This window comes from Schistocerca gregaria, chromosome 6, assembly GCF_023897955.1.
Source record: "Schistocerca gregaria isolate iqSchGreg1 chromosome 6, iqSchGreg1.2, whole genome shotgun sequence".
Taxonomy (NCBI): Eukaryota; Metazoa; Arthropoda; class Insecta; order Orthoptera; family Acrididae; genus Schistocerca; species Schistocerca gregaria.
This window is the reverse complement of record NC_064925.1, coordinates 253,736,937-253,763,399: the sequence shown is the minus strand read 5'-3', so window position 1 is coordinate 253,763,399 and position 26,463 is coordinate 253,736,937. Positions and strand designations below refer to the sequence as shown.

Genomic DNA, 26,463 nt, shown 5'->3' with positions numbered 1-26,463 from the left:
ATTTCATCAACATGGTGTCTGTGACAAAGGAATAGCAGGCCTCATGAATGGACTTCCATGATGGGCCACACCCGCAGGCCATTTCTGTGGGTGTATCTAATGAATTGGGCCTGCTGATCTGAAACTCATTTCCCACAAATGTGCAGGTCCTGCCTGTCGGACCCAGGTCAGGTCTGTTGGTGTGTGGCATTACTTAGCGGATTTTCGTAGTTTATCCAAGGACCCAGGACAGCAGTACTCCTCAGCAGCCCAGAGGCTGATGGGTTTGAGGAAATGCGCCTGCTTCATCGCAAGTACATTGTATAGTGCAACATTTTACTTATTCTAGTACATTTTGACACATCAAAAGTAGTTTTTATATTAGAAAGTACGGATGATAAGAAGCAGAAAATTGCGGCTAGCAGTTTGTATGCTATGCCCCAATGTACTTCTTGAAAGAAAAAAAAAAATCACACAATATATGTAAAATAAAGATTCCAAGACTTACCAAGCGGAAAAGCGCCAGTAGACAGGCACAATAAAACAACACACAAACACACACACAAAATTTCTAGCTTTCGCAACCAACTGTTTCTCCATCAGGAAAGAGGGAAGGAGAGGGAAATACGAAAAGATGTGGGTTTTAAGGGAGAGGGTAAGGAGTCATTCCAATCCCGGGAGCGGAAAGACTTACCATAGGGGGACAAAAGAATAGGTATATGCGTGCGCGAATGCGCGCGCGCGCGCGCGCGCCCACACACACACACACACACACAAAGCAGACATATAATATATTTTTCCCATGTGGAAGTTTCTTTCTAATATATGTAAAATAATAGACATAAAACAGTGGGTAATAACTGACAATAACGAACATAGTAGAACAAACATTTTATTGGCTGTCACCTATAATGTTGGTTTACACAACTACTCTCCATCTTATACACTTCTTTCAAGGGGCCTACTTTTTCTGAGGTTACTTCTGAAACCAGTGAATGTATTTTAAATCTGTTTTGCGACTCCAAGGAAATGTGTAATTTTGTCACCAAATGTGTTTTGTTTTATTGAAATAAAATAACATATGTGGTCTTATAAATGCCATTTGGCTTGCTTTCTCCATCTAAAAACAGTTCATTACAAAAGGTGTTAATGTTTATACTTAAAACTTTTGCTCTCACACATTTAGAAAGACAGAAGTCCTTGCAGTTTTTTGTCAACTTATGTTTTTACTTACCCTTGATATCCCAAAATTTGTCAGGAAAAAAGCTAAAACTTGTCTGGAATCGGGGAATTTAAACCACAGAAAATCAATTTGAGTCTGAAATTTGGATGGTATCAAACAGTTCAGTAACAGAGCAAATGTTCCGATAGGACTACATTCATTATAACCAACATACATCTTCCTGCTCTCTGTCTTTTGGCTTGTGAAAAAGCAAACACCTGAGGCTGCCTGCCTCTGTCTCCCTTTTCCTCTATCATATTGAGCTAGTGCGAATGTGAACCACCCTTGCTCCCTCTTACAATTCCTTTATCCAACTATCAACCAGACTGGCGAATGTCCTTGTCTGACCTGGATGAGAATTCATGTATCACAAGTACCATGGGTGTGCTATAATTTAGTTTATTCAACTCTTATTTCAACCCATAGGTGATGTCCAGGGATGACTAGACTGAAAGGGGCTTCTTGGTGTGGAATGGGTGGCAGCTGTCTAAGTAGAGGTATCATTGATAATTGATGGGAGGTACTGATGTTTCCATACTTGAGGTGGATGTCAACACTGAGGAAGGCTCTGCTTGTTGAGCTGAGGAGGACCAGGTAAAGCGAATGGAAGGTAAGGTATTGCGGTTCTGCAGGAATATGGATAGAGGGTGTCATCACCCTTAGGTCAGATCAAGGAGATGTCACAGAGAACCAGGCGAGCAGTTCAGGACTCTTGGTGGTTTAGGAAGGAGTCCTCTAGATGGCCCATGAAAAGGTTAGTGTAGGATGTTGGCCAGAGAGGTGCCCATTACTGTACTACAGATTTCATCGCAAGTAGAGTCAATAAAGTGTTGGAAAAGGTAAAGTTCAATAGTGACAAGACCAATGGGGACTGTTTTGTTTTAGAGCACTAAAACAACTACCGTATTTACTTGAATCTAAGCCACAATTTTTTTTACAGTTTCTGTAATCCAAAGAACCGACTGCGGCTTAGAATCAAGTGCAAAGCAAGTGGAAGTTCTGAAAAATATTGGTAGGTGCCGCCACAACTAACTTCTGCCATCAAATATATGTAGCGCTACACAGGCATGCTTTGTAGGCACAGAGAGAAATAAATACTGGCGCCTAAACCTCTGCGTCGGTAAATAAATTTAAAAAAAAAAAGGTGGAAGACAAACTTTTTTTTCTCCGCCCCGAGTTTCGACCACTGCATTTTCACACATTATCCAACGAAGTAAATACAAATTCCGTATTGTTCATCTTCAAATGTAGCAGAATTTCAATGTACTATGAAAATCCAAATGGCAAGACTGTTAGGGATGTTTGTCAATATGGCCAACTCTACGTTCTGAAGTTTTTCCTACCTGTGATAAGAGATGGTTGCTAATAGTAACCTGATGAAATGTTAATCACATGCAGTATTCTCTTCACCATAAGACGAATGTGAATATAAACATTTTGCCATGTATTCTTTCGTGTTTGCTGCTATCTCATTTAAATCCTGTCTGCCTAATAAACTATGAAACTAGAGTGAGACAACAGCAAACGCGGAAGAATATATGTATCGTGTCATGTTTATATTCGTATTATTCTTATGCCTAATAGTGACACAGTCAGAAATGAAGCACGGCAACTGACTAGATTTTTAAATCTAAGATGACTAATCTCTGTGCAGAATTTGATGTACTAAAGAAGTGGCTGCACAGATCTTCAAAGGGAGAAAAATTTTCGCCTAACTCTCGTTCAAAACATGATCTATCATACGCAGTCTATTATTTGGTTTTTGTTGATCATTATCAAAGAAAGCAGCAGTGTAACAACAAGTAGCAGTCTCTTGCCATTGTTTCGCTAATGAGATGATTCCTCTTATTGTAAGCGGCAGAAGCGTGCACAAATGCAAGCCATGCCGCGAGCGGCGACAGGCCGTAAGAGCACTATGGGACTTAACATTTATGGTCATCGGTCCCCTAAAACTTAGAATTACTTAAACCTAACTAACCTAAGGACATCACACACATCCATGCCCAAGGCAGGATTTGAACCTGCGACCGTAGCAGTCGCGCGGTTCTGGACTGAGTGCCTAGAACCGCTAGACCACCGCGGCCGCCAGAAACAAACAATGCATGACGCAGTACAGTAAGGCATTTTCAGCTTAGAGTGACGTAAAAACTTATAACAAAGAAAACGGCACTTATCAGATCAAAGCAAAATAAGCAGTCGATTCAAATCAGACGAAGCACGTGAAAAAGGAAGGGTACCCATATAAATTCGGATGGAGCGCCTGACGCATAGCAATGGCTACCTGGTAAACCTTAACTGCTAAGCTTACGACTCAAACCAAACTACTGTAGCTGTATCGTCCTTCATTCGACCTAAATTGTGTCTCATATTACAATGGACCAACTTTGTTTCGATTTGGAGGTGTGGCCTAAAACTTTTCTCTCCCCTTGAATTTCGAGTCTCAAATTTCAGGTGCGGCTTAGATTCGGGAAATTTTTTTCCTTTATTTCGAGTCTCATTTTTCAGGTGCGGCTTAGATTCGAGTAAATACGGTAGGGTCATAAGTGCCCATGTCAGAACACTAAATAAAAAAAGGAGTTAAAAACTACTACACATTAAGCCCAATCAACAAAAGGAAAGGCAGCTAAAAACATAAAATGCACCATACAGAAACGGAGATTGAATGTCCTTCACCATACTGCTATGACGGATAAAAAGTGAAGTGCAATCAACAGCCTACATGTTATTCACTAAAATGGCCGATAACTCCAGATGGCAAACATAAATGAGGACATAAGTGGTTAAAAGAAGGGCATTCCATCAGGAAATGGTGAACCACTGGAGCTTGAGGGCAATGAGCACATAGTGGTGGGGGAGTGCCTCTTAACAAATGGCGATGGCTAGAAAGATTGTGCCCGATACGCAATCAAGAGGGCTGAGAAGAAATCTTCCAAGCTGCTGGGAAGGCTTAATAACCTGGCGCTTTTTCCCATGAAGGGAGGACCAATGGTGATGCCAAAGAGACACCACCTGCTGACAGATGGCAACACAGAGATCACTGGAGGGAATGTAAGAGGTAGTGGGCTTCGGTACAAGGACTACAGCCTTGGCAGCGACAGCAAACTCATTTCCTGCCAGACTGACATGACCAGTAACCCACATAAATATCATAGTGGCTCCATCAAGGATGAGCAGCTGACAGCTTTCCTGGACCTGTTGCACTAAGGGATGGGGTGGATACAGCATGTAGAGGCTTTGAAGAACACTGAGAGGGTCAGATCAGATGATGCAATTGAAAAGCCTGTGTCGCCAGATGTAATGCATGGCCTGATACAGGGCGAAGAACTCTGCTGTAAATACTGAGCAGTGTTCTGGAAGCCGATGCCAAAAACTGTCAGCGCCAATGGCTAAAGCACACCCAGCTCCACGATCAGTCCAACAGCCATCAGTGTACACAAAGATACTATCGCAACGGTCATGAAACTTAAGACGACAAAGTGAGGCTGGAGTAATGTCTTTAGGAAGTGAATAATTGTGCCACTAGAAATTCATACAAATAGTTTTGTCAGTGTAAAATTGAAAGCTATTGTCGAAGCTCCATGAGTAAAGATGATCGAAACATCGCTCAAGATGCGGCTCAGTGAGACTGGTTCATGGAGAACTTCAATAGATGTCAAAAACGCCAACAAAAGGGGAGCCAGAGATGCCCAGCGGGAGACAGGCCATTATAGTGTTAATGGCGATAGCAAGGACGACGAAACTCAGGATGGAACCCTGGCGCACACCTTTTTCCCGGCTAATGTTGTCCAACAAGGCAGAACCAACACATACATTGAAAACCTTTTTTAAGAATTCCTGAAGGAAACGAGGAGTGCGGCCATGGAACCCCACATGTAGAGCGTACAGAGGATACCAGTCCTCCAGCAGGCTCTAAAAACAAGGCCACAGTCTGGGATTTCTGCAGAAAACCATTTACGACATGGGTGGACAAAGTGATGTGATAGTCAACAGCAGAACAGCGCGGCGTCACATGTTTATCCACATGACAGGAGAGGGAGTGGAATTGTTAAAAGTACTGCTGATTGAAATCCAGCTAGCTTTTTGATATCCCGAAAAATGCGACAATGTACATGCAAGTGTTTATAATAAAGGCAGTGCCATCATAGGATGACAGTTAAAAATGCAGAGAGCAAGTCTCTGTGTGTGAATTGCATTGCGTCACACCTCAGTGTGCCAAGTGACCGGACTAAGGCGTGATAAAGAGGAAGTGTTCTGTGGAGGTAAGGATAATGATTGTAAGATATTCTACCTGGTCACCACAACTGGGGAAATGTAGTTCATCAGAGGTCACCAGGGAGAAATAAAGTCCCCAGTCAGCCTTAGTAAGCTGCCATCTGGGTTTGCACGTAGGTCAGGTAGTAGTTAGCAAACGGATAGCACACGGGAAATGGTCGCTCAAGTATGTATCAGAGAGAATGGACCACTCGAGATGATGGGCAATCCAGGAGGAGAGGTCCAAATGGAAATAGGTGTGTGTGGAGTCTGATTAACACAGGAGCACCCACATTCTTTTCAGAGGAGCTTAAGTTGATTGAAAAGGTCAGCCTAGAGGGCATATCTTTGCAGGTTCTGGGGGTGCCTCACCCCGCTTAGGTGATTGTTCACACCTCAGGTCACACCTCCCAAACACTTCATTTGACAGATGAACCAATCAGCAATTTCGAAAGGAAGCAGCTCATGTAATCACCCCTCCCTGTGCCTGGCCTGTACCTGGGGGTACGTGCAATCCCTACCTGTCAACCCGGGGGCTGGGAATTATGTTTTACCCAGCCACCTGTCATGTGTCAGACCTGTGGGCTGGCCTTCAGGGGAACACAGGGAGGAAGAAGAAAAAGAGGAACTTCAAATGCCGAATCAGTTTAAGGATTGGAGAATGGGAATGAAGAAGGAAAAGAAGAATGAGAAACAGTGGAGAGGCTGTTCTGATATTGGCTACTGAATATTAAGAATGCGTTTCCAAAATCATTCCAGGGAAGTTCCCCAAGGGAGGAAAAAGAATAGCAAGAGCATAGACATGCAGCACAGCACGGAAGGGATGCTGCAAAGGCTGGGGCTCTATGGTAGCCAAGTATGAACCTGCCAAAGAGCAGCGAGCTCCCTGAGGGGGGGCCATGGGCATTGGGGATCTTAGTGTAGGACAAGATGGGACCGACTGTGACAGTGTTTTCAAATGTGCCTGGCTGCCACTAATGTGTCCTGTGTGTATTGTTATTTCATCCCTGATTTTCCATTGTTTGACCTAACATATGCTTCTAGAGCTTCAAGTGCATTGTCAGTGCTACCACTTTCATCATAGTAGCGACCTCTAAACCTCATCATCAAACTTACTTTGGTTTGTAAGTAAAAATTTATCACATCTGTTATGTTTTATTTTATACAATCAATAGTCACTGTATTTGTCACTTTTTTTTGCTGTGTAGCATATTCCCAAAAGCTAACTCTGGTTTGAAAGCTGTGGGCGATGCTTACAGAATGCGTACCACTAGTCAGCGCCACATAACCTCTCTTATTCTTACGTATCACTAGCTAAATTATTTTTCTGTACATCTTGATAAGTCATTATTCTTGTATCCATTTGCACAAATTATCTGCATTTTCTTTGTCAATTTAATCTCATATAAAGGTAACTCCAAGAGTCGGTGTATCACTGAATAACACAGACATACTGCCTGGGATCTCATGACTTATCACTTATGATCACATCAGTGTTGGTTGGTTTCCTGTGTGTATCTATTTTGTGCCTTCCACCACTGTTGGTAATTACAAGGTCCAGGAATGTTATGTTTTTTTTTTTCTTTTTGTAGCTCAACCCTGAAATTAATTTTAGAGTGCATGGCACTTGTCTTCCTAGCCTCTTCATGTACATGGTGATTATAATTAAACTTTCAGACAACTGTAGAAATAACACCACTGGTAAGAATGACGTCGGATCGCAAAGGAATATTATCGGAGGAGGAGGAAAAGAAGTGGCAGAAGAAAAATAGTTACAAAATGTAGCTATAGATGGCACTGTAAGTATCATAATTTAATAGTGGTCAACTACAAATGACAAATGAATCATACAACAATGCCTAAGGTAAGCATTTGACACTAAACTGTACTACTCAGTGTGCATGGGTGTACACATGTGATACTGTTAGTTACATTAAGCCCATCCACCATAGCAAGGTCATACCACACTGGATGGGAAAAATCTGTTTTCAATTGTCCTGAGGCCACAACCCCATAAAAAGCAACAATCACATCAGTTTTTAATTGTCCTGGGGCCAAAAATTGCACAAAAACATCAATCAAAATCAAATCTAATTACTAATTTCTGTTTTTCTGGTGCAAAAGAGGCTCAATACGCTGTCCACTGTTTTCTGCAACAAGTTGAAATCGAGAAACAGCATGTTCCACAACTGATCAAAGTATTTCTGGGGTCACATTCCAAAACGTGTTGCGCAATGCATGCCTTCAATACAGCTAAGTTTGCAATCGGAACGCTGAACACAACATCTTTCAGATAGCCCCACTGCCAGAAGTCACAAGGATTAAAGTCAAGTGATTGGGGGCGACTAGATTGTAGGGAAATGGCAGCTGATAATCTAGCATTTCCGAAATGGCACTTCAGCAGCTGCTTAACTGGATTTGCAATGTGCGGAGATGGGCCATCTTGTATAAAGTGATCCCATCCACACATCCACACTGTTGGAGAGCTGGAATGATGATGTTGCGCAAAAGACACTCATAGCACTTACCAGCGACGGTACAGGTAGCAGGACCAGAAGCACCTGTCTCTTCGAAAAAATATAACGCCGTAAGCCCGCACCACACAGTGACCTTTTCAGGATGAAGTGGTACTGGTTATATGCGTGTAGAGTTTCAATTGCCCATATTCAACAATTCTGTGTATTAACATATCCTGTCAGATGTAAGTGCTGTTCACAAAATCTTCCAAGGCCAATCATTGTCGACTTCCATCCAAGTACGAAATTCTAAAGGAAAGGTCTGTCCTGTTGGCAAATCAACAGGAAGCAACTCGTGCACAAGGGTGATTTTGAATGTATAGCAAAGGAGGATGTCTCTTAAGATTTTACATGCTGTGCTCACGGGTATGTCCAATGTTCAGGCAATTTTCCATACACTAAATGTTTGCACACCACCACTTGTCTCCTCCTGCATTGCTGTGGCCACTTTTCACTGACAACGAATCTATTTGTTTCCACCCTATACCATGTTGCATACCAAAAGAACCAATCTTTTCAAATTTTCGAATCATTTTCTCCAGACCCCATAACAGGTCATCGGACCAACGTCTTTTCAAACCCTTCAGTGTCCAGAAATTTTCCACACCAACATGGGCAGTCATCATTCTTGTGATACAGCTTTACAAGCAGTGCGCGATCCTGCATTGAGAGAGTCATGACGAATATCGCAGACACGAAAGGAGGAAGAGCCATTACCCGGCATGTTTATACCAACTTCAATGGGTCACACGCATCACAGGTGTTTTCATTTACGTATTCTGACACATACAGAGCCATTGATCAATTTTCACATTTTTTTCTTCTGCCACACATTTTCCCCCTTCTCCGTTAATATTCTGTTGCAATTTGATGTCATTCTGACCAGTAGTGTTATTTCCACAGAATTTTGAAAGTTAAATTTAACTATAATCACCCTGTATTTAACCAGCATTACCTCTTGTATGAAAAAATAATTTTATCAATGTATCTTTTACCTTTAAATTAACCAACAAAGTGCTGGAAACATATATTGAGAGCCTACAGTATCTTGAGAATGAAACAGTGTGAAATGTGTTTCAGTTCATGTTATAAAAAATTTTCAAAATTAGCACCATTAACTTCAGCACAGAACTGCACTAAGATCTCCTTTGATGGAAAACATCTGGCACATTTAGTGTTTGTGTAACCACTGCAAGACTTCTTGCAACTAATTCCCCCTGTAAGTACAGAAGGGTAGAACACACTTTTCAGTTTTCAGGTAGCCTCAGAGAAAGAAGTCTAAAGTGTTGAGGTCCTGGGATCTTTCAGACCAATGTATACCAATGGCCCCCTGAGTTGTTGAGAAACATGTAGGGCCCAAGAAAGTAGTTGCCCACCACACTGGCCACACATTTATACAAATTGTCTGATGACCTCTTTAACTGCTGTACATGGGCTTCATGTGCCCCTACATGTGAGTTATTACAATTTCACCTGCCTTCCCCAGAGAACAGTGGCTCTTTCACGAGCAGAACAACTTCAGAAAACTGAGGACTTTCATTAATCTTTTGCAGACACCAATGTACACACTCAAGTTGAGGTGGATAATTATCTGCCCTGTGCTCTGTCAATGGGAAGGGTGATAATATGGATAAAATCAATGGTGAGCAATGGCACACAAGCAAAGGAGTCTGAAATAGTTGCTTCCAACCCTGAACTGTGTGTGCATCACATTGAGTGTCAAGATACAGCGCACGTCACGCAGTGTTGAGCCACCAAATTTTACAGTACACTAAACATATCTGTTACAGACACTTCAAATAAGATTTGGAAGGCCTAAAGGGGCAAAACCTATGCCCACAACACATTTTTTTGTAAAAATGTTTAAACAGACTGCAGGAATCTGACATCAATCTGAAAGAAGCTCTGATAGCATAGGAGTTAAATTCATTGTCACCAATGACTTTCAAATGTAGAAGGGTTGCGTGAAGTTAATTATGAATGTTTTGTTATATGGCTAGAAGAAACACATGAAATGATTTAGCAATAACTTTTGGAATGTTTGGAGACTGATTCACATATTTTGGACAAAATGATAATGTGATTAAATAGAATGTATCTGAAATGAGTCAAGTCTAAGTGATTCACCTCACCAAAAAGTCTTGCACAAATAATGGAAGAGCAAAATTTATTTTTGGGTGAAATTTTAGCTTGTCATTTTCTTTGACATAAAAAGTCCTACAAACAAAGTGTTTCTGCATACTGAACAAATGAGAATGGTAAAATTAACATAAAAGTGCTAAAATACTTGAAGACGTGAGTAGCCATGCCAGAAGGGAGATTTGTCAATATCTAGATGTCCAAGATGACAATGCACTATCACATATTAACTGTGAGGGAAGATTCGGTAAAATACAATATTGTGCTGCTGCCCCAATCACACTACATTTCGCATTTGACAATGACTTTGCTCAAAAGTTCCAAAGGTGAGATTGGGGGCAAATGGCTTTGACATGATGCCTGATGTCTAGTGGTTGCTAGCTTGCAGGAGATGTATGAAGACTGGAAATTTTTTTGGGGAAGTATTTTGTTGCAGGAGGGTCATTTATTGAAGAGTATCAACTCACTGTTCATGTACCTTTCACTTACTTCTCTTTAGGATTTTAGTTGTGAAACCTATTGAACAATCTCCTTCAGACTGAATTTTAATGGATATCAAACTTAGTATCTATAAACCAAAATATGATAAATGCATGGTGCACATGTGAGCAATATTTTTTTTTCCATCAGCCAACAAATTTTCTATTTGTTCAGCACAGTGTGATACTATGGATATTAACACTATAAAGCCATAAAATTACATACTGGCAATCTGTCAGATCTAGGTATTAACAAGAAATTTAAGTTAATTTTAGAGCTAATCCTTAATGTGGATAAGTCTGAATTATATGAATTGCAGGAATTGTAACCTGTACTGGGATCCGAGTTTGTGGTAGTAAGGCACATCAGATAGTAAATGAAAACAAACAATGAGTTATAAAGTTATCTTTTCACCGAAAGATTTCAAACAAAGAGTCTCGGTAAGTCTAAATATTTACAAACCAATATTTACAATAACATTTTAAACTAAAATCACTAGTTAAAACTTACAGGCTTTTACATGTTTGCAAAATTAATAAAGAATGATAAAGATGATAAACTTATGATTATGTCACACAGAGAAGAATATTTTCCCTTACCTACACAAGCACATCAAAACACCGTTTAGCGTAGTAAGAATGAACCAACTGCAGTCGATTCAAATAAACTACTTCATAATATAGCTTGCAGATAGATCTAACATTTATATTTTCACTGTAAACGTGGCAATGAAAAAGTGTCAGGTACTTTTTTCACGAAATTACAATAGGAAACTCTTCTTTTAACATACAGGTATGTTTGTATGCAGTTACTTTTTGTTAGCAGTATCAAATTGTTTGCAATATATTACACACCTTCCAAATGTACAACAACAGTAAAAATAGTCGTTAAAAGGAACTATAAAAGATGAATCCATTCGAAAACCTTTACAACTGCTTGTTTGAAATTTACCTCTTGCTTCTTCGGTATAAGGATTCCACGGAAGAAGCTTTCGAAACTGGCTGAAATAGGAAAAAATATATTATATATTGCATTTTGCTTCATATACATGAGGGGATAAAATATCAGGCATTCCAGAACACTAATTGGACAATGGAATGAACTAATATATTTTAAGTTAAAAATGGGAAAGCAAAAATAAGTATGAGATGGCAACCAGGACATGGTCATAACAATAGGAGCTGATGACAATGGATCGTTACAAGTTTTAAGAGATTAAATTACTTGGTTATCAGTCCCTTGATTCATAGGAAAATGACTTGAAAAGATATGAAACAAGAAAAGGAGACCTGTCAGTTCCAGGGTCTATGACCATGACATCATGGTTAAAAATGTACAAGACAGCAGCTTCAGCCAGACAATTGAAAGGTAAAACATAGGCAATTAAAACTGTAGCTGGTCTCCAAAGGATACACCAAGAAGGATCGTCTCAGTCAGCACAATTAAAATGTGGTCAGAAAATGCAGACTGTAGGGACCAGACAGCTAATTAAGTTAAACAGACACATAAAACACATATATAAAAGTTTAAAAACGCACAACAGGGTGTAGGGAGAACATAGGCTGTAGCCACTTGCAGCACATGCTGCATTGAGAGGTACTCCTCCCACAACCACCCCGATATCCAATGTGGAGGTGCATTAAATTTCATTACAAAATTCACTTCCCTACAAGAAACAGACTACAATAGCTGCTAACCCATTGTTTACAGGTAAATAAGGTATGGAGACACGCAAATTGATTGCTCACCTCAGATCTGCCAACAGGTTACACACTGCAAGAAAATGAGCGAGCATGAGATGACTACCACAGCTACATTGAGGGGAGTTCTGTTGGTGCAAAAGGAACTCGTGGATAATGTTGATGTGGCTGATATGCAGTACAACAGCATTTTTCTGAGAGGCCTGGAGAAAAGTATACCACATCTTTAAGGTCTCCTTAATTGCTCTCAACATGTTGAGAGTCTTGGTAACCTGCCATTCCATATCCCAGGTTTGCAGTTTCATCCTTGAGTCTGTGCCCAGTACTCCAAGTTCATGTCTGTCTCCTGTGGTTGTTGTTTTTGTTAATTCGTCAGCAAGTTCATTGCCCAACATACCCACATGGCTCTGTGTCCAGATCAATGTTACTGTCATTCTGGAGATGTGAGGGTCAACTAATACGTCTTGAATGTTAGTGTCCAGATAGCTTTTGTAGTAGCTCTGAAATATCCCTTGTAAGCAGCTAATTGAGTTGCTACGAAGCAGGAGAAGCCCTTTGTGGTGAGAGTTTTAATGAACTGCAGAGCCCATTAGTCCGATTTGGCACAGTTCCCCCCCACACTTTAACAATATTCTAGGGGGTGTCACACGGGTGTATTGTAGACATGAAATATAGCAAAGTGGATTTATTTCATTTGCAGTGCACATTTTGCAAGCACTTGGTGGGGAATACTTATCATGTCCCTTGTGTGTGTGTGTGTGTGTGTGTGTGTGTGTGTGTGTGTGTGTGTGTGTGTGTGTGTGTGTGTGTGTGTGTGTGTGTGTATAAAAGCAAAACTGATCCTGTCATTGATTTAGTGGCACTTAAGTTTTTCATGAATAAATTTAAGTATATCATTTTTCTACAGCTATATTCAACACCAGTCTCCTACTTGAGAAATGAACGTAAGGCTCTATAAAGAAACAGTGCATTAAAATTAGTATAGTATTGTATAATTCTGTAACCACATTTTTAGTAATTTCTCCTGGACATTTATAATTTTTATAGTTTGCAGTCCAGTACTACTATATTTGTAACCTAATGCAAGGGCTGTGGTAGCAAGGCGCACAATCAATGTCAACCTCTACCTCCTAACGATTGTTGGAATCTGTTTTAATCTGCAGAAAATAACATCACATATCACACGAGACAGAGCAGCCAAAAATTTCAAAAAGAGTCCACTTACATATGAAACTAAAAATATTACTGACAAAATTCTTAAATTACAAGGAGACAGAATGCCTTGTCAGCAGATTAATCTACAGTACCACCAACAGAAACACTTTACCCACATATATACCCATCCTATTGCGAAGTGCATGGAAGTGGGTACTTTCCATTCCATTCAGTCTGCGGGAGGAATTACTGTTTAAATGCCTCCGTGCAGGGTGTAATTAATCTAATCTTGTCCTCACGGTCTGTAAGAGAGTGAAACATTGAAGGTTTAATATGTTCCTAAATTCACCATTTAAAGCTGATTCTTGAAGCTTTGTAAACAGGAAGGATACTTCACACTACCTTCAAGTGACTGCCAGTTCAGTTTCTTAAGCATCTGTGTGTGAAGGCTGCCCTGGCTATTGAGTGACTTAACAAGTGGCCAGCCAATAAAGTTCACTGGCGAGAAATGGGGGTGTTTCTTCAATTATGACTAAGTATATTCTTCAAGACTCAGTGTTTGAATTCAAAAGATTGACAAGCGATGTTGTTGCTAAATACAGTGCTTTGGAAATACATGCAAAAAGATGACACTGGGGTGGTGGCTGGGCCCCTTTTGTCACATATGGCTCAGTCCAGATCACTTTTTGTTGACTACCTTGTTTTTCCATTACTGTTGCAACACAGCAGTAGTTGTATCATAATTGCACTGTGAAGCGGAATGTTGTAAGTTCTGTTGGCAACAAAGATCGTGGATTACATCAGCATTTCCTCTCACATATCTCCCCTTTCTACAATGACCTAAAATATTCCCTGAACTTCGACAATACCTGTGGTGCGAACCATCTGCATTTTGTGCCACTTGTGAATTCTTCAGTCACATCTAAACTCAACAGGAAGAAAATGGGACAAAGTGAAGCAAAACGCCGAGTAAGAACTTAGAATAGAGGTAAACCTTACTAGAAAGAAATGTCATATTGGGGAATTTTTAGTATTGGTCTTGCGAGTTTTTCACAGGGGCTACGAATTTATGGTGTAGAATCGTGAAAAATGTAACATTGGAAAATGTAAAATTGAAGTTCCATTATATTAATATTGTTTGTGAGGTCATTAATATGCATCATGAACAACAAGGGTCACAACACAATTCTCTGGGGCACACCTATAGTTACTCCCACAGCTATCGGTGACTGTACATCCAAGATAACATGTTACATCCTCCCTAACAAGAAATCCTCAATCCAGTCAAATTTTGTAGGATACACAATACTACCGTACTTTGGATGAGTGTAGGTGTTGTACCAAGTCAAATGTTTCTTTGAAGCCAAGAAATACTGCATCTACCTCATTGTCTTGATCCATGACTATCATGACATAACACGAGAAAACAGTAGGTTGGTTTTCACAAGATCAGTGTTTCAGGACTCCATACTGGCTGATATGGAGGCCATTTTGTTTCAGTACATTTGAGCTCGGAATATGTTCTAAGATTCTACAATAAGTGAGTGTCTAGGATATCTCACTGTAGTTTTCTGTGTCAATTCTGCTATCTTCTTTGTAAAGAAGAATGACTTGTGCCTTCTAATCATTGGGTATGGGTTGCACATCCCCCCCCCCCCCATTTTGAGGGACGTATGGTACATTATATGTAAAAGAGAAGCTAACTAAGCTGCAAATTCAATACAGACTGTGACAGGGATTCCTTCAGGCCCTAGAGCTTTGTCCAATTTTAGTTATTTCAACCGTTTCCCTACGCCATTGACACTAATATGTATTACACTCGTCCTTCCAGTGTTGTGAGAATTAAATTGGGGCAATGCTCCTGTATTTTTTCGTAAAGGAACAGTTGGAAACTGAGTTCAGCATTTCTGTTTTTGCTTAGCTACACTAAATTTCAGTCTTTGTCACATGCAAGTGATTCTCTAATTTTAGCGGCACTCACAGCTTTTACACATGACACTTCTTGGTGTTTTTTGAGTTACCTTTCAAATAATGAGTGGACATCAATGGCTTCACATATTGCTGCTGACAGCCAAACATGTTCCATTTAGCATCTATGTTTATAGATATAGGCTTTGTTTCACACCTATTATGTAGAAGTTGCAGTTTCTTTAGGAGTTAATTCATAGTGACTTTGTACCATGGAGTGTCACGTCAATCATGAACTGTTTACGTACGTACCTATAAAGTGCATCATCAACTGTTGATTTAAAATTGAGCCAAAGCTTTTTCTACATGCTTCTGTTAACCGTTTCAAATTCTACTACCTTTTTATTTAGTTTGCTGTATATATAAATCTATTTGTTTTAGTTACCTTTTGTACTTTGGTAAGTATTATTGTTACGAACATCTCTTGGTCACTGTCACCTTTCAATCTGGTTATCCCCAAAGAGGTCAGGTATATTTGTTGCCACTGGTTCAAAAATATTTCCATGATGAGTGGGCTTCTGAACTACATGTCCAACATAGTTTTCAGATAAAGCATTAGTAATGATTCACAGGATGCCTTATGCCCACCATTTACAAAATGGTAATTATTTCAAATGATTGTTGGATGTAGTGGTTTTCTCAGAAGTTTTCAGTTGCATCTCGGGGTGAGTCTGGCGGTAGTGGATGGATGGATCCCATCACAACAGGTTCATGCCCACCCTTGATACTCAGCCTTGTTCAAATTATATGACATGCAGCTTTAGCTTCTATCTTGAGGGATCTGAGAGTCTAGTCTACTGTGATAAATACACCACCTTCCGTTTCCCATTAGCCTATCCTTTCTATACACAAATTTTCTGCAAAAATCTCACTGCTTTTAGGAAGGCTTCAATATCTGACACTTTTTTGCAAATGCTTCAGCAGAAATTTAATACTCTCACCCATAGAGGGCATTTCTTTGGATCCAGACACTAATACTTCTGGGTATTCTACAGCTATCACTATCTAGCCTGATGGAGAGTCAATACAGTAGAAGTTATACAAGTACTATACATAACGTAACTTATGTTTTCATATGGCATTCATAATAGCACCGATACTGGCACCGCCCATGAGCTAGAATCCTGATCAAACTAACACCCTGTAAGCAGTGGAGAATCAAAGTTGTGTGTGTTTCTCTCAGAGCCACGCACTTTCAAAACATGTGCCGCAATCACGAGGCCCACCAATATGAGATATATTCTGTAACAAGGTTTCTTGTGGCAGAACACTGTAAAGCTAGTGAAATCCATTGTGAACTTTGTTAAGTTCATGGGGCAAATGTAATGAGTGAAGTTGGTTTAAGAGAAAGGTGCTATACGTTCAAAAATGGGTAAACCAAAATCCATGATGAAGAGAAAAATTGTCAACCGAGTACCATGAATGCAGATCTGATTCATGTAGTTGATGAAAGGGTTAGAGAAAACTGCAGATTCACTAACTCGGCATTCTGTGCTCCTGCATGAGCTCGGCATGCTGTGACCAAACTATGAGCATTCAAATCTGAAGTATTGGATCACTCTCCCTACAGCCATGATTTGGCACCTAGTGACTGTCATCTCATTACGCAAATGAAGAAGTGGTTTGGCTCAAAGCACGAGTTGAAAACCCGAGTTCTGGGTTGACTGCAGTCGCAGGCAACAGAATACTACAATTGCAGAATTTAAAGACCTTCAAACACTACAACAAATACCTCAATGTGGCTGGAATATCTATGGAAAAATAAGTTAGAGTGTGTACTTTCAAAGTATTCTAAAACAAATTCTGCAACTTCATTCACTTTATTTTTAAGTAAAAGAAAGTTACTTTATGAATAGCTCTAGCATAACATATCAACACTATACCAGCAAAATTTTAAAATTATACTACAATTCATAATTTTATGTCACCTTGGAAGCAAAGCAACTTCAAAAAAACAGACATTTACCATTGATGAAGAGAGACACTGTACAGTCTCAAAAAAATCTTCTTAAATGATCAAAAAGCTTGAACACATTTTTGTTACTATGCACTGGGGTAATACTCTTCTTCACAGAATATTTTGTTAATATGTTTGTTATCATCAATACAGCTCTTCACTTTAAACAGCCATGTATTTTTCTACAGAAAAAAGTAATACATGTGAAAGAATTCTTTTCATCTACCAGCAGTCTTAAGAAAATTTGCAACATGTAAACATTGCAAGACTTTTGGAAACTAAAAAAATTACTACTAATACAGTTTATTTTGAATGTTCAACCTGTGGAGCAGGAAAGGAATTCAACATCATAATTACACCGAAGTACACAATTTCTTTTCCGATTTGTACTCTCGCACATACAGTGCCACATTTTGGGAAATTTTTCACTGAATTCTGAGCTGTATAATTAAAAAAAAAATTAATGCTGAGTAGCACCTGGTTTGGCTCAAAGATGAAGCTACTAACCATACCTAAGTTACTTTTAGAGATGGCAGCAAGAATTGGCACATGAAGTTGCATTCACACCTTGACTCCAACTAGATAAATGTGCGCCACACAGCTCCATCTGTAAGCTCAACTCACCTTGAAGTACACAGCATATACCATGGTCACTTTCTTTTCCATTTGTAAATGGTATATGGGAATGACATCTCTCGGTAATCCTCATTAGAGATCAAATCAGTGCAATTTTAGATTCATGGTCTTTTGTCAGATGTATATAGCAGGAAGTTGTATGTTGACAATATAAGGAAAAGGATAGATTGCTACACACTGCAAAGATGACCCACTGAGTTGCAGACAGCACAACGAGAGGACTATTACACATCATAGGTTTAGCCAAAGCCTTCTTCAGCAAAGAAACACACACATTCACGTAAGCCAGCACATCTCGTGTCCACATGATCACTACAACCAGCAGCAGTGACCAGAATGCGACTATCACATGAATAGCATTTGGCCACTTCCTACAGTTCCCATTTCTCAAATGCCATCCCTGCAACAATAGACCTCTGCCCCAGCTTTCTGCAACAGTTCCGAAAAGTATCCGTTTCCAAGGCTGAAACACAGTCCCACATACTGTTCCTTAAAAGCTGCCTAAACCATGGAATCCCCTCCAATGGCCTAACCATAAAAATTACTTTCACTAGATCCCTCCCCTTCTTTCCAGATTCTGCAAGTCTCTGGCTGTCACAAGCCTAGTACTACAAAAACAAATTTCTGTGGCACATGCATTCAGAGCCACATCTGCTGCTTCTGCAAGATACTGTTACTGTACAATCAAATGTACATCACATCTCTGAAATAAAACCCCTTTGTCACCAGCACTGAAAGAACATTCCAGACACCACCTCCTTAAGTTATCAAACCTGTTGGCATCCTACTGCCACCTTGGGGCACCACTATTCAACCCCTATCATAACCACAGTGTTCCTCCTCATCAACCCCTAACAGCAACAATACCATGGTTAGTGGGCCTTTTCAACTTTTAACATGCCTCGAAACTCCCAACCAACACTACATATTCCCAGCCTTAACAATCTCTGAGCACTGTTTTTAACCTTTCCAACAAAATTCTCAGCCCCACAGAAGTTTCAGTCCTATCCAATGGCCTCATTTTTAGCTTTACACCCAAGTTTATCCACATTGGTCTTAAAGCCCTACTCTCCTTTTCCCAATCCATGCAATGGAAACAGTTCTCTGCCACCTATCCCTCCAACCTTTCTCAATGTCCTTCAGACTCCAAACCCACTACCTCATTCCTCATGCACGTAACTAACTCTATCCTAACTCACACCTGCAACTCCTTTAAAGACAAGGTATACAAACACAAATACGTGGCACAGCCATGGGTACCGTTATGGCACTCTCCAATGCCAACCTGTTTATGGAACCACCTAGCCTACCAAAACCCCAAACCCCTGGTCCGGTTTGTGTTCGCTGATGATATCTTAATTATCAGGACTCAAGGCCAAGACACATTATCTTCATTTCTTCACAACCTCAGAACCTTCTCTCCCACCCACTTTACACGGTGTCCTGAAACCAGTGTGCCACCTTCCTGGACACTGACCACCTCCTCTCCGATGGCTCCATCCAAACCTCTGTTCACATTAAACCCACCAACCACCAACATTACCTATTACTCTGACAGCTGCCATCCCTTCAAACCAAACTATTCCTTGCATACGACCTGGCCACCAGGGGATGGTGTATCTGAAATGACAAAGTCCCTTTCCCAGTATGTTTGAAGTCTCACCAAGGCCTTCAGAAACCTAGTCTGCTAATAGATTTCCCATCCCACTTTCCCCACACATCCGCAACCCTCCTACCACCGCCAAGAGCCAGCTACAAAAGAGTGCCTCCTTTGTCATACCGAACAGCATCTCTGACAGAAACAACTGAACAACGTCCTTCATCGGTACTACCTATCATCAATCCCTGAATTGAGGAATGCACTATCCATGATCCTTCCCACCTCTCCTACAGTGGTTTTCTGTCACCCACCCAACCTCCACAGCATCCCAATCAAAGCCTGCACCACTCCCAATCCCAACCCTTTGCCATAAGGATCGTATCACAGTGGAAGACTCAGGTGAGAGACCTGTACAAGCCACCCACACAGCACTTCCTATTCCAGTACTGCCATACGCTTATCTTACCCCATCAAAGGCCAGGCACATGTGAAGGCAGCCATTTTGTATACCAGGACTGCTGCAACTTCTTTTATATTGGTATGACTAACTGGCTGTCCACCAGGAGGAACAGCCTCTGCCAAATTGTGGCAAAGAGAAAATGCACCACCCTGTGACACAACATGCAGCTGAACACAACATGCTATATTCCAATGGTGGCCTCACAACTTGGGCCATCTGGATCCTCCTCTCCACCACCAGCTTTTCTGAACTGTGTATATGGGAGGTGTCCTTACAACATATTCTCTGCTCTAGAATTTATCCCAGGCTCAAACTACACTAACCTACTGTCCCCACGCCCTTCATTCAACAGTTCCAGCCACCTCCCTTTTTATGTTCTCTAACCCTCATTGCTTGCTGCACTCTGCCAATGCATCCACCCTACCTTTCCCTTCCCTGCTCCTCATTATTCCCCCGCACCCCACCTCCCTATGCTGCACCTGGCAGTCTCATCAGGCTGACATCTAGTCCCAGCATACCCTACCAGACAATGCTCTTCTCTCCCCCCACCCATACCCTGCTAGCCCTCTCCCTTCCCCACCCCAATCCAGATTGCTAGTAACTTGACAGTCACATTCTTGTTGGAGCAACCAGTGATAGTGGTTATGTGTGCATGAGGTGTTCTTGCTTGCTTTTGGGTGTGTGTGTGTGTGTGTGTGTGTGTGTGTGTGTGTGTGTGTGTGTGTGTGTGTGTGTGTGTGCGCGCGCGCGCCTCGGAGTTTCCATTGTTTTAAGTAACATGTTTATTATCTCTCCTAAAAATTTACAACCTCTGAATTTTAACTGTAAACTACACCATGATAAAACTGCACTCTTACAGTACCTGCTACTGGAGTTGGATGAGCATTTCTGTGCTGCTTTTGTGCTTACCAAACCAATGAATGACTACACATTCTGGTCATCTTTGGAACTTCTCTATTTCCTCTATAAATACTGCCTCTTAAGGATTCAAAGAGAAAAAATGAATGAAGTATCTGTTGAGCATTGATTTTGTGAGCTACTTGTTTCATGATTAGTCAACACTTTCTGAGGATTGTACTGACAGATCTCAAATTGCTTGTCTTACAATTAGTTTCCTGTGGGTATTCCACTTTCATTCACTCGATAGGCATTGTTTCAAATATATAGTGGATGTGCATTTTTGAAACACATTAAATTTGTTTATAGTGAAGGTCAATGACCAATACCTGCGTCACAACTACAATGTCTGCAGGTCTTCCGACATTTTGTATAGTTTTATAATCTAAATACAATGCTTCATCTTCATGTGAATAGCTTCATGGAGCTATGAACACAACGTGTTTAACATCTTTTGAGATCAGACAATACTTAATGGTTTATGTAATTAAAGAGTTGAAATTGCCTTACAAACTGAGAGCCGCACATAATAGTGTATGCAGTTACAATATAAATATTTGAGCAGGCAAAGAAACAAAGAAAAAAAGTCAAAAGAAATTGTTAAGAGAAATGTTCACGTTAAGCATCAATTACTAATTGCCATTAAGAATTAGTTCACAAAAGTGTCTTCCACAGAAATAGTAGAAAAATTTCAATACCGAGAGATATTAAAGACTTAAAATGTCAAACTGCAGCTTGTTCACAGCTCAGAGTAAAGTACAAAATGGATCAGTATTAATTAAATTGCGAAAAACTAAGATACAGCCATGTCATAAAATATGTCACTTTACAAAAAGACAAAGCAATAAAAATAAATGCAACACAAACACAACAACATTTCTGATAGACACTACTGATGATTTAAGCCCCAATGAATATACTAGCATAAGAACAAGGGAAAAATTCAGCCGATTGTTATCCTCTGAAGAATCAGATAAAATATGGACAGCCACACAAAAACTTGATACTTCCTTAATTAGTTCCATCTCCAAAGCTTGAGGCAACATAGAACCCGCATTCCTCAGTATCCCTACATAAATTACCACCATCCCTCTTTAGCAACATATGAAGTCAGTGAAAAGCTTGATCCTAATTGTCCTTAGTGGTAACTAAAGTAAAACTCCACCACTAAATGAGCAATGTGTCAGTTGGTTGTACACACCCTTTCTCAGAACTACAGTTGCTAGTTTTACAGCTTGTTCAGGCAGAAGTCCTGAGCACATCTAATATCCCTGTGGATTTTGCAGTGAAGTTCAGAAACACTTTCAATGAACTCTTCCACTTTCTCATTTTTCTCCCTGCTTTAGCTCACAATTCAGGTCTCCATGTGCCTCTAAACAACAGACTGAACTGTCACAGTAGCAATACCTTATCCTAACTGCAAAATGAAATCGTTCCACTGAAGGATAGACAGTTTTTTAAGCGATACAACTTTGGTACAGATGCTTCAGATTTGGCACTGTATGACAAAGACAGATTTGAACACATTTAGCTGCTAGCTGAGCAATAGCCTGATTTGCATTCATGTCCATAGCTTCCTTCTTCCAGGCACCTCTTTCCCCCTCTCCCGTTTCACTTCTATCTCTAAGGTGGTTTCACATAAGGAGTGCTCACTGAAATTCAAGATTACCACCACTTCCTTTTGAACACTACCTGCACAGGAAGGAACAGAATAGGATACAATGACAAAGAATGGTTGCTTTTCATCTCTGAAGAGCATATTTTCACCCATACTGAAAGCATTGTCCCTCTGGCAACAATTTGCTCAAAAACTTGATCCCTAGGGCATTGGCTCATTTCATGTTGTTACACACTTTATTACCTCCACCTTTATCAGTTCACTACTCCCATAGTTTAACTGCCTCAGAGTGCAGTCACTTCTGGTTATCAGATCTTCAATGTTATTCAGGACATTGTGTGAATCGTTTGAAATAGTGTCCCCCAAATTATTTCACCTTCTGTAAGTTGGTGACCTACTGTGATGTGTCTCTCAACTGGCAATGCTATATTGTACAGAATTTAATGTTATAGATTTTAGTGACTGGACTAGTCCCTGAAGTCACTTCTGAATTTAGAATGGTGACAATGTGTCAAACTTAGTGGTGACTAAGTACTCCCCATCACCCATTTCATTATGACAGAGTGTCAGATTTTCGTCTGGTGATCTCTTTTTAATGAAATACATTTTAATGTGTTTTAAGTGTCCTGTTAAAATCTGTAGCTTATATTTTTCACGAAGCCCAATTTGCTATTTGCCACATTACAAGCATCAAAACGAAAATAGTTTTAACCATTTTGAACCATTTTGATCCCATAAAAATCTAGGAAAATGTATACTGTGAGGCAGACTTTCAAATACTGCCTAAGTTGTTATCTTTTGCTTTGCCTCAATAACAAAACAATTCCCAATTTAATTTCTTGAGATATCTTCCAGCAATTTCTTTTTTTTTTTTTTTTTTTTGGGTCAACTGTCTTCTGTCTGGATTGATGCAGCCCAGCAGCACAAATTCCTCTCTCGTTCCAAACTCTCCCTCTCAGTAGTACCAGCACCCAAAATCCTCAATTATCTAACAAAACTATCTAACAAATATATTCCAATCTCTGTCTTCCCTTACAGTTTTTTACCCTCTACAGCTCCCTCTTTCACTACAGAGGTTAATCTCTGATGTCTTAAGATGTGTCCTATCATCTCGTCCCTCCTTGTCAGTCTCCAAATATTTCTTTCCTTGCCAATTCTGTGGAGAGCCTCCTCATTTCGTATCAGTCCATCTAACTTTAAACATCTTTCTATTGCAACACATCTCGAATACTTTGATTCTGTTCTTTTCTGGTTCCTCCACAGTTCACGATTCACTGCCATACAGTGCTGTGCTCCGAATGGACATTCTCATAAATTTCTTCCTCAAATTAAGGCTCTTGTTTGATGCTAGTAGACCTCTTTTGCCAGGAATGCCCTCTTTGCCTGTGCTAGTCTGTTTCTATGTCATCCCTGCTTTGTCCATCATGTGCTATTTTCGTTCCGAGGTAGCATTATTCCTTAACTTTATCTATTTTGTGATCACCAATTTTGATAGGTTTATTGCTAATCTCATTTCTGCTAATGCTCATTATTTTCATCTTTCATCAGTTCCCTCTCAATCCATTTTCTGTGCTCCTAGGATTGTTCATTCCATTCAACAGGTCCTGTACTACTTCACTGCGTTCACTGAAGATTGCAATGCCATCAGCAAATCTTATCACTGATGTCCTTCCATCCTGAATTTTAATCCCACTCTTTAACCCACCTATTATTTCCATCATTGCTTCCTCAATGTATAGATTGAAGGGGAAAAGACTGCATTCCTATCTTACACTCTTACTGTCCCCTCTGCATTCTTGTGAATACTTTATATTATCCTCATTTCCCTATAACTTACACCTACTTTCATGATAATTTTTTGAATATCTTGCACCATTTCACACTGTTCAGTGCTTTTTCTAGATCTGCAAATTCTATGAACTTGTCTTGATTTTTTTTTTTAGTCTTGCTTCCATTAGCAAGCACATCAAAACCACCTCTATGATGCCTGTACCTTTTCTAAAGCCAAACTGATCATCATGTACCAGTTCCTCAGTTTGTTTTACATTATTTTTTGTACTATGCTCATCAGTAATTTGGATGTGTGAGACATTTAAGATGATTGTGCAGTAGTTTTCTCACTTATCTGCCCTTGTTATATCAGAGAGTGTGAGCATGATATTTTTCTGATTGATGGTATCTCTAAGAGACAGATTCTACACGAACCAATCTGAATAATAGTTTCGTTGTCACTTCCACCAAAGATTTTAGAAATTTTAAAGGAATGTATCATCTATGCATTCCACCTTCTCTAATCACAAGTTTTCACAGCTCTGTTGATTGCACTAAGGAAAGATATGCTGTTTATCAAATATTACAGATACAGCATGCAAAACCTCTCCCGAATATTGCCAATGACAGACTATTTTCAAAGCTATTTTATTTTCAATCAAATTGCTCCATATCAATTGTCACAAACACTATTTTCCTTCAAGGGAATGAAAGAAGGAAATCACATTACAAAAGAAAAAAATGGAAAGAGAATAAAAAAGAGTAGTGAAAATAACAAGCAATTGATATACAAAATACAAATTTAACACAAGAAAACCAAGAATTATTGAAGCAGCAGCACTTAACTTTGCTCTCTCTTTTCATTTTTGTTTTTAAACTCTGAAAATTTGATTCAGTTCTATTTAATATGAATGTAACATACTCCAAAGCTGTTGCATACCCGAGGATGTGGATCCTGTCCTATCATTTTTTCACGTACTCTCCAACGTAACTCAGCACGACTATCCTCTCCAGGAACTTTCTGTTGGCGCCAATAGGTCTGGTACTTGTGGTAGAGGGAGACAGGATCACTGCGTGATGGCATCGAACCCCGTTGAAGTTGCCATGGTTTGATGACTGTTCATGTTGAATTTTCAACAAAATATTACTCATAAAACAGGCTACTGCAAATTTGTAGATAGTCATTTTATATTTCAAATAGGCCAAAAATGTTTGATTATAACTGTTATCTATTACACTAATAGACTGACTGACAGCAAAATGAACAACAGAGTAATACTGTCACACAGCACCCAGTTTGCAAACATAGTGCATTCTCAAGGTATCATGTAACACTTCAAGAAAAGGGGTCAGGAAGAAAAAAGGTAGAAAAGAGAGGAGAGAGAAAGAGCATCAGAACATGCTCACTGTTCAATTTCAGCCAATATTATTATAATTAAACTATGAACACAAATAAAAAGTGCTGCACAAGGTAGGTCAGCTTTTGCGGTTTTATTCTTCTCCGTGTTTATCCAGATAATTCTTGATCAGAACACAGAAATGAAGGCACCTATGGTCAGTCAGTACGGACTAGACAGTGGCAAGTCAAATCTCAGTAAATCCTTCGTCACCGCCACAATGGCTACACTGAATTTTGCCTTAGATGTATTCTGTCTTAATCACTCAGCAATAACTGTGAAGCAAATGTCCAAACATGCTGTTCCTCTATGAGCACGTGTGTGGGTGAGGCAAAGGGCTTTCCTTTATTCACATGCTTCAATAAAGAGAAGTTTTGAAGTTGAGCTACAGTGTTTTTACATGTGTATCAACTGGGCATGTTTCTTATATGACTGTCATGAATCACAACTGACAGCATATTGGTGGGTCAATCCATATGAAGTGGTCCAGTGATGGTTGCTTGACCATTTTTAAATGTTTTAATTTTTATATGTGATTGACCTATATTTGAGAAGTTCAAAACAGTTTTTTTAAATAATTTATCTTGCACCTTTACTGAATGGTGGCCATTTTTATTTGTAGGTGCGCGATGATTTTTCAGTCTGGAGACATTAGCGAAAATTTGGATATCTCTGCACTAGGTTAAATTACAACATTGAAATTGACATGATTGTTTTT

The 26,463-nt window shown here is 39.8% G+C and overlaps 1 protein-coding gene across 2 annotated transcripts in view; it reads right to left on the bottom strand.

Annotated features, from left to right (window-relative positions):
- Positions 1-10,977: 10,977 nt before the first annotated feature.
- LOC126278543 (uncharacterized) overlaps positions 10,978-26,463 on the bottom strand; it is a 70,281-nt gene continuing 54,795 nt past the window's right edge. The window contains exons 4-6 of one of the 2 annotated variants that reach the window (XM_049978721.1): positions 25,289-25,464; positions 17,377-17,549; positions 10,978-11,588 (exon numbers count right to left, since the gene is read on the bottom strand). In XM_049978721.1, coding sequence (XP_049834678.1) covers positions 17,454-17,549; positions 25,289-25,464 — 272 coding nt within the window. In that variant the 3' untranslated portion in view covers positions 10,978-11,588; positions 17,377-17,453. The remainder of the gene's footprint in view (positions 11,589-17,376; positions 17,550-25,288; positions 25,465-26,463) is intronic. The other variant, XM_049978722.1, reaches the window with a different exon arrangement.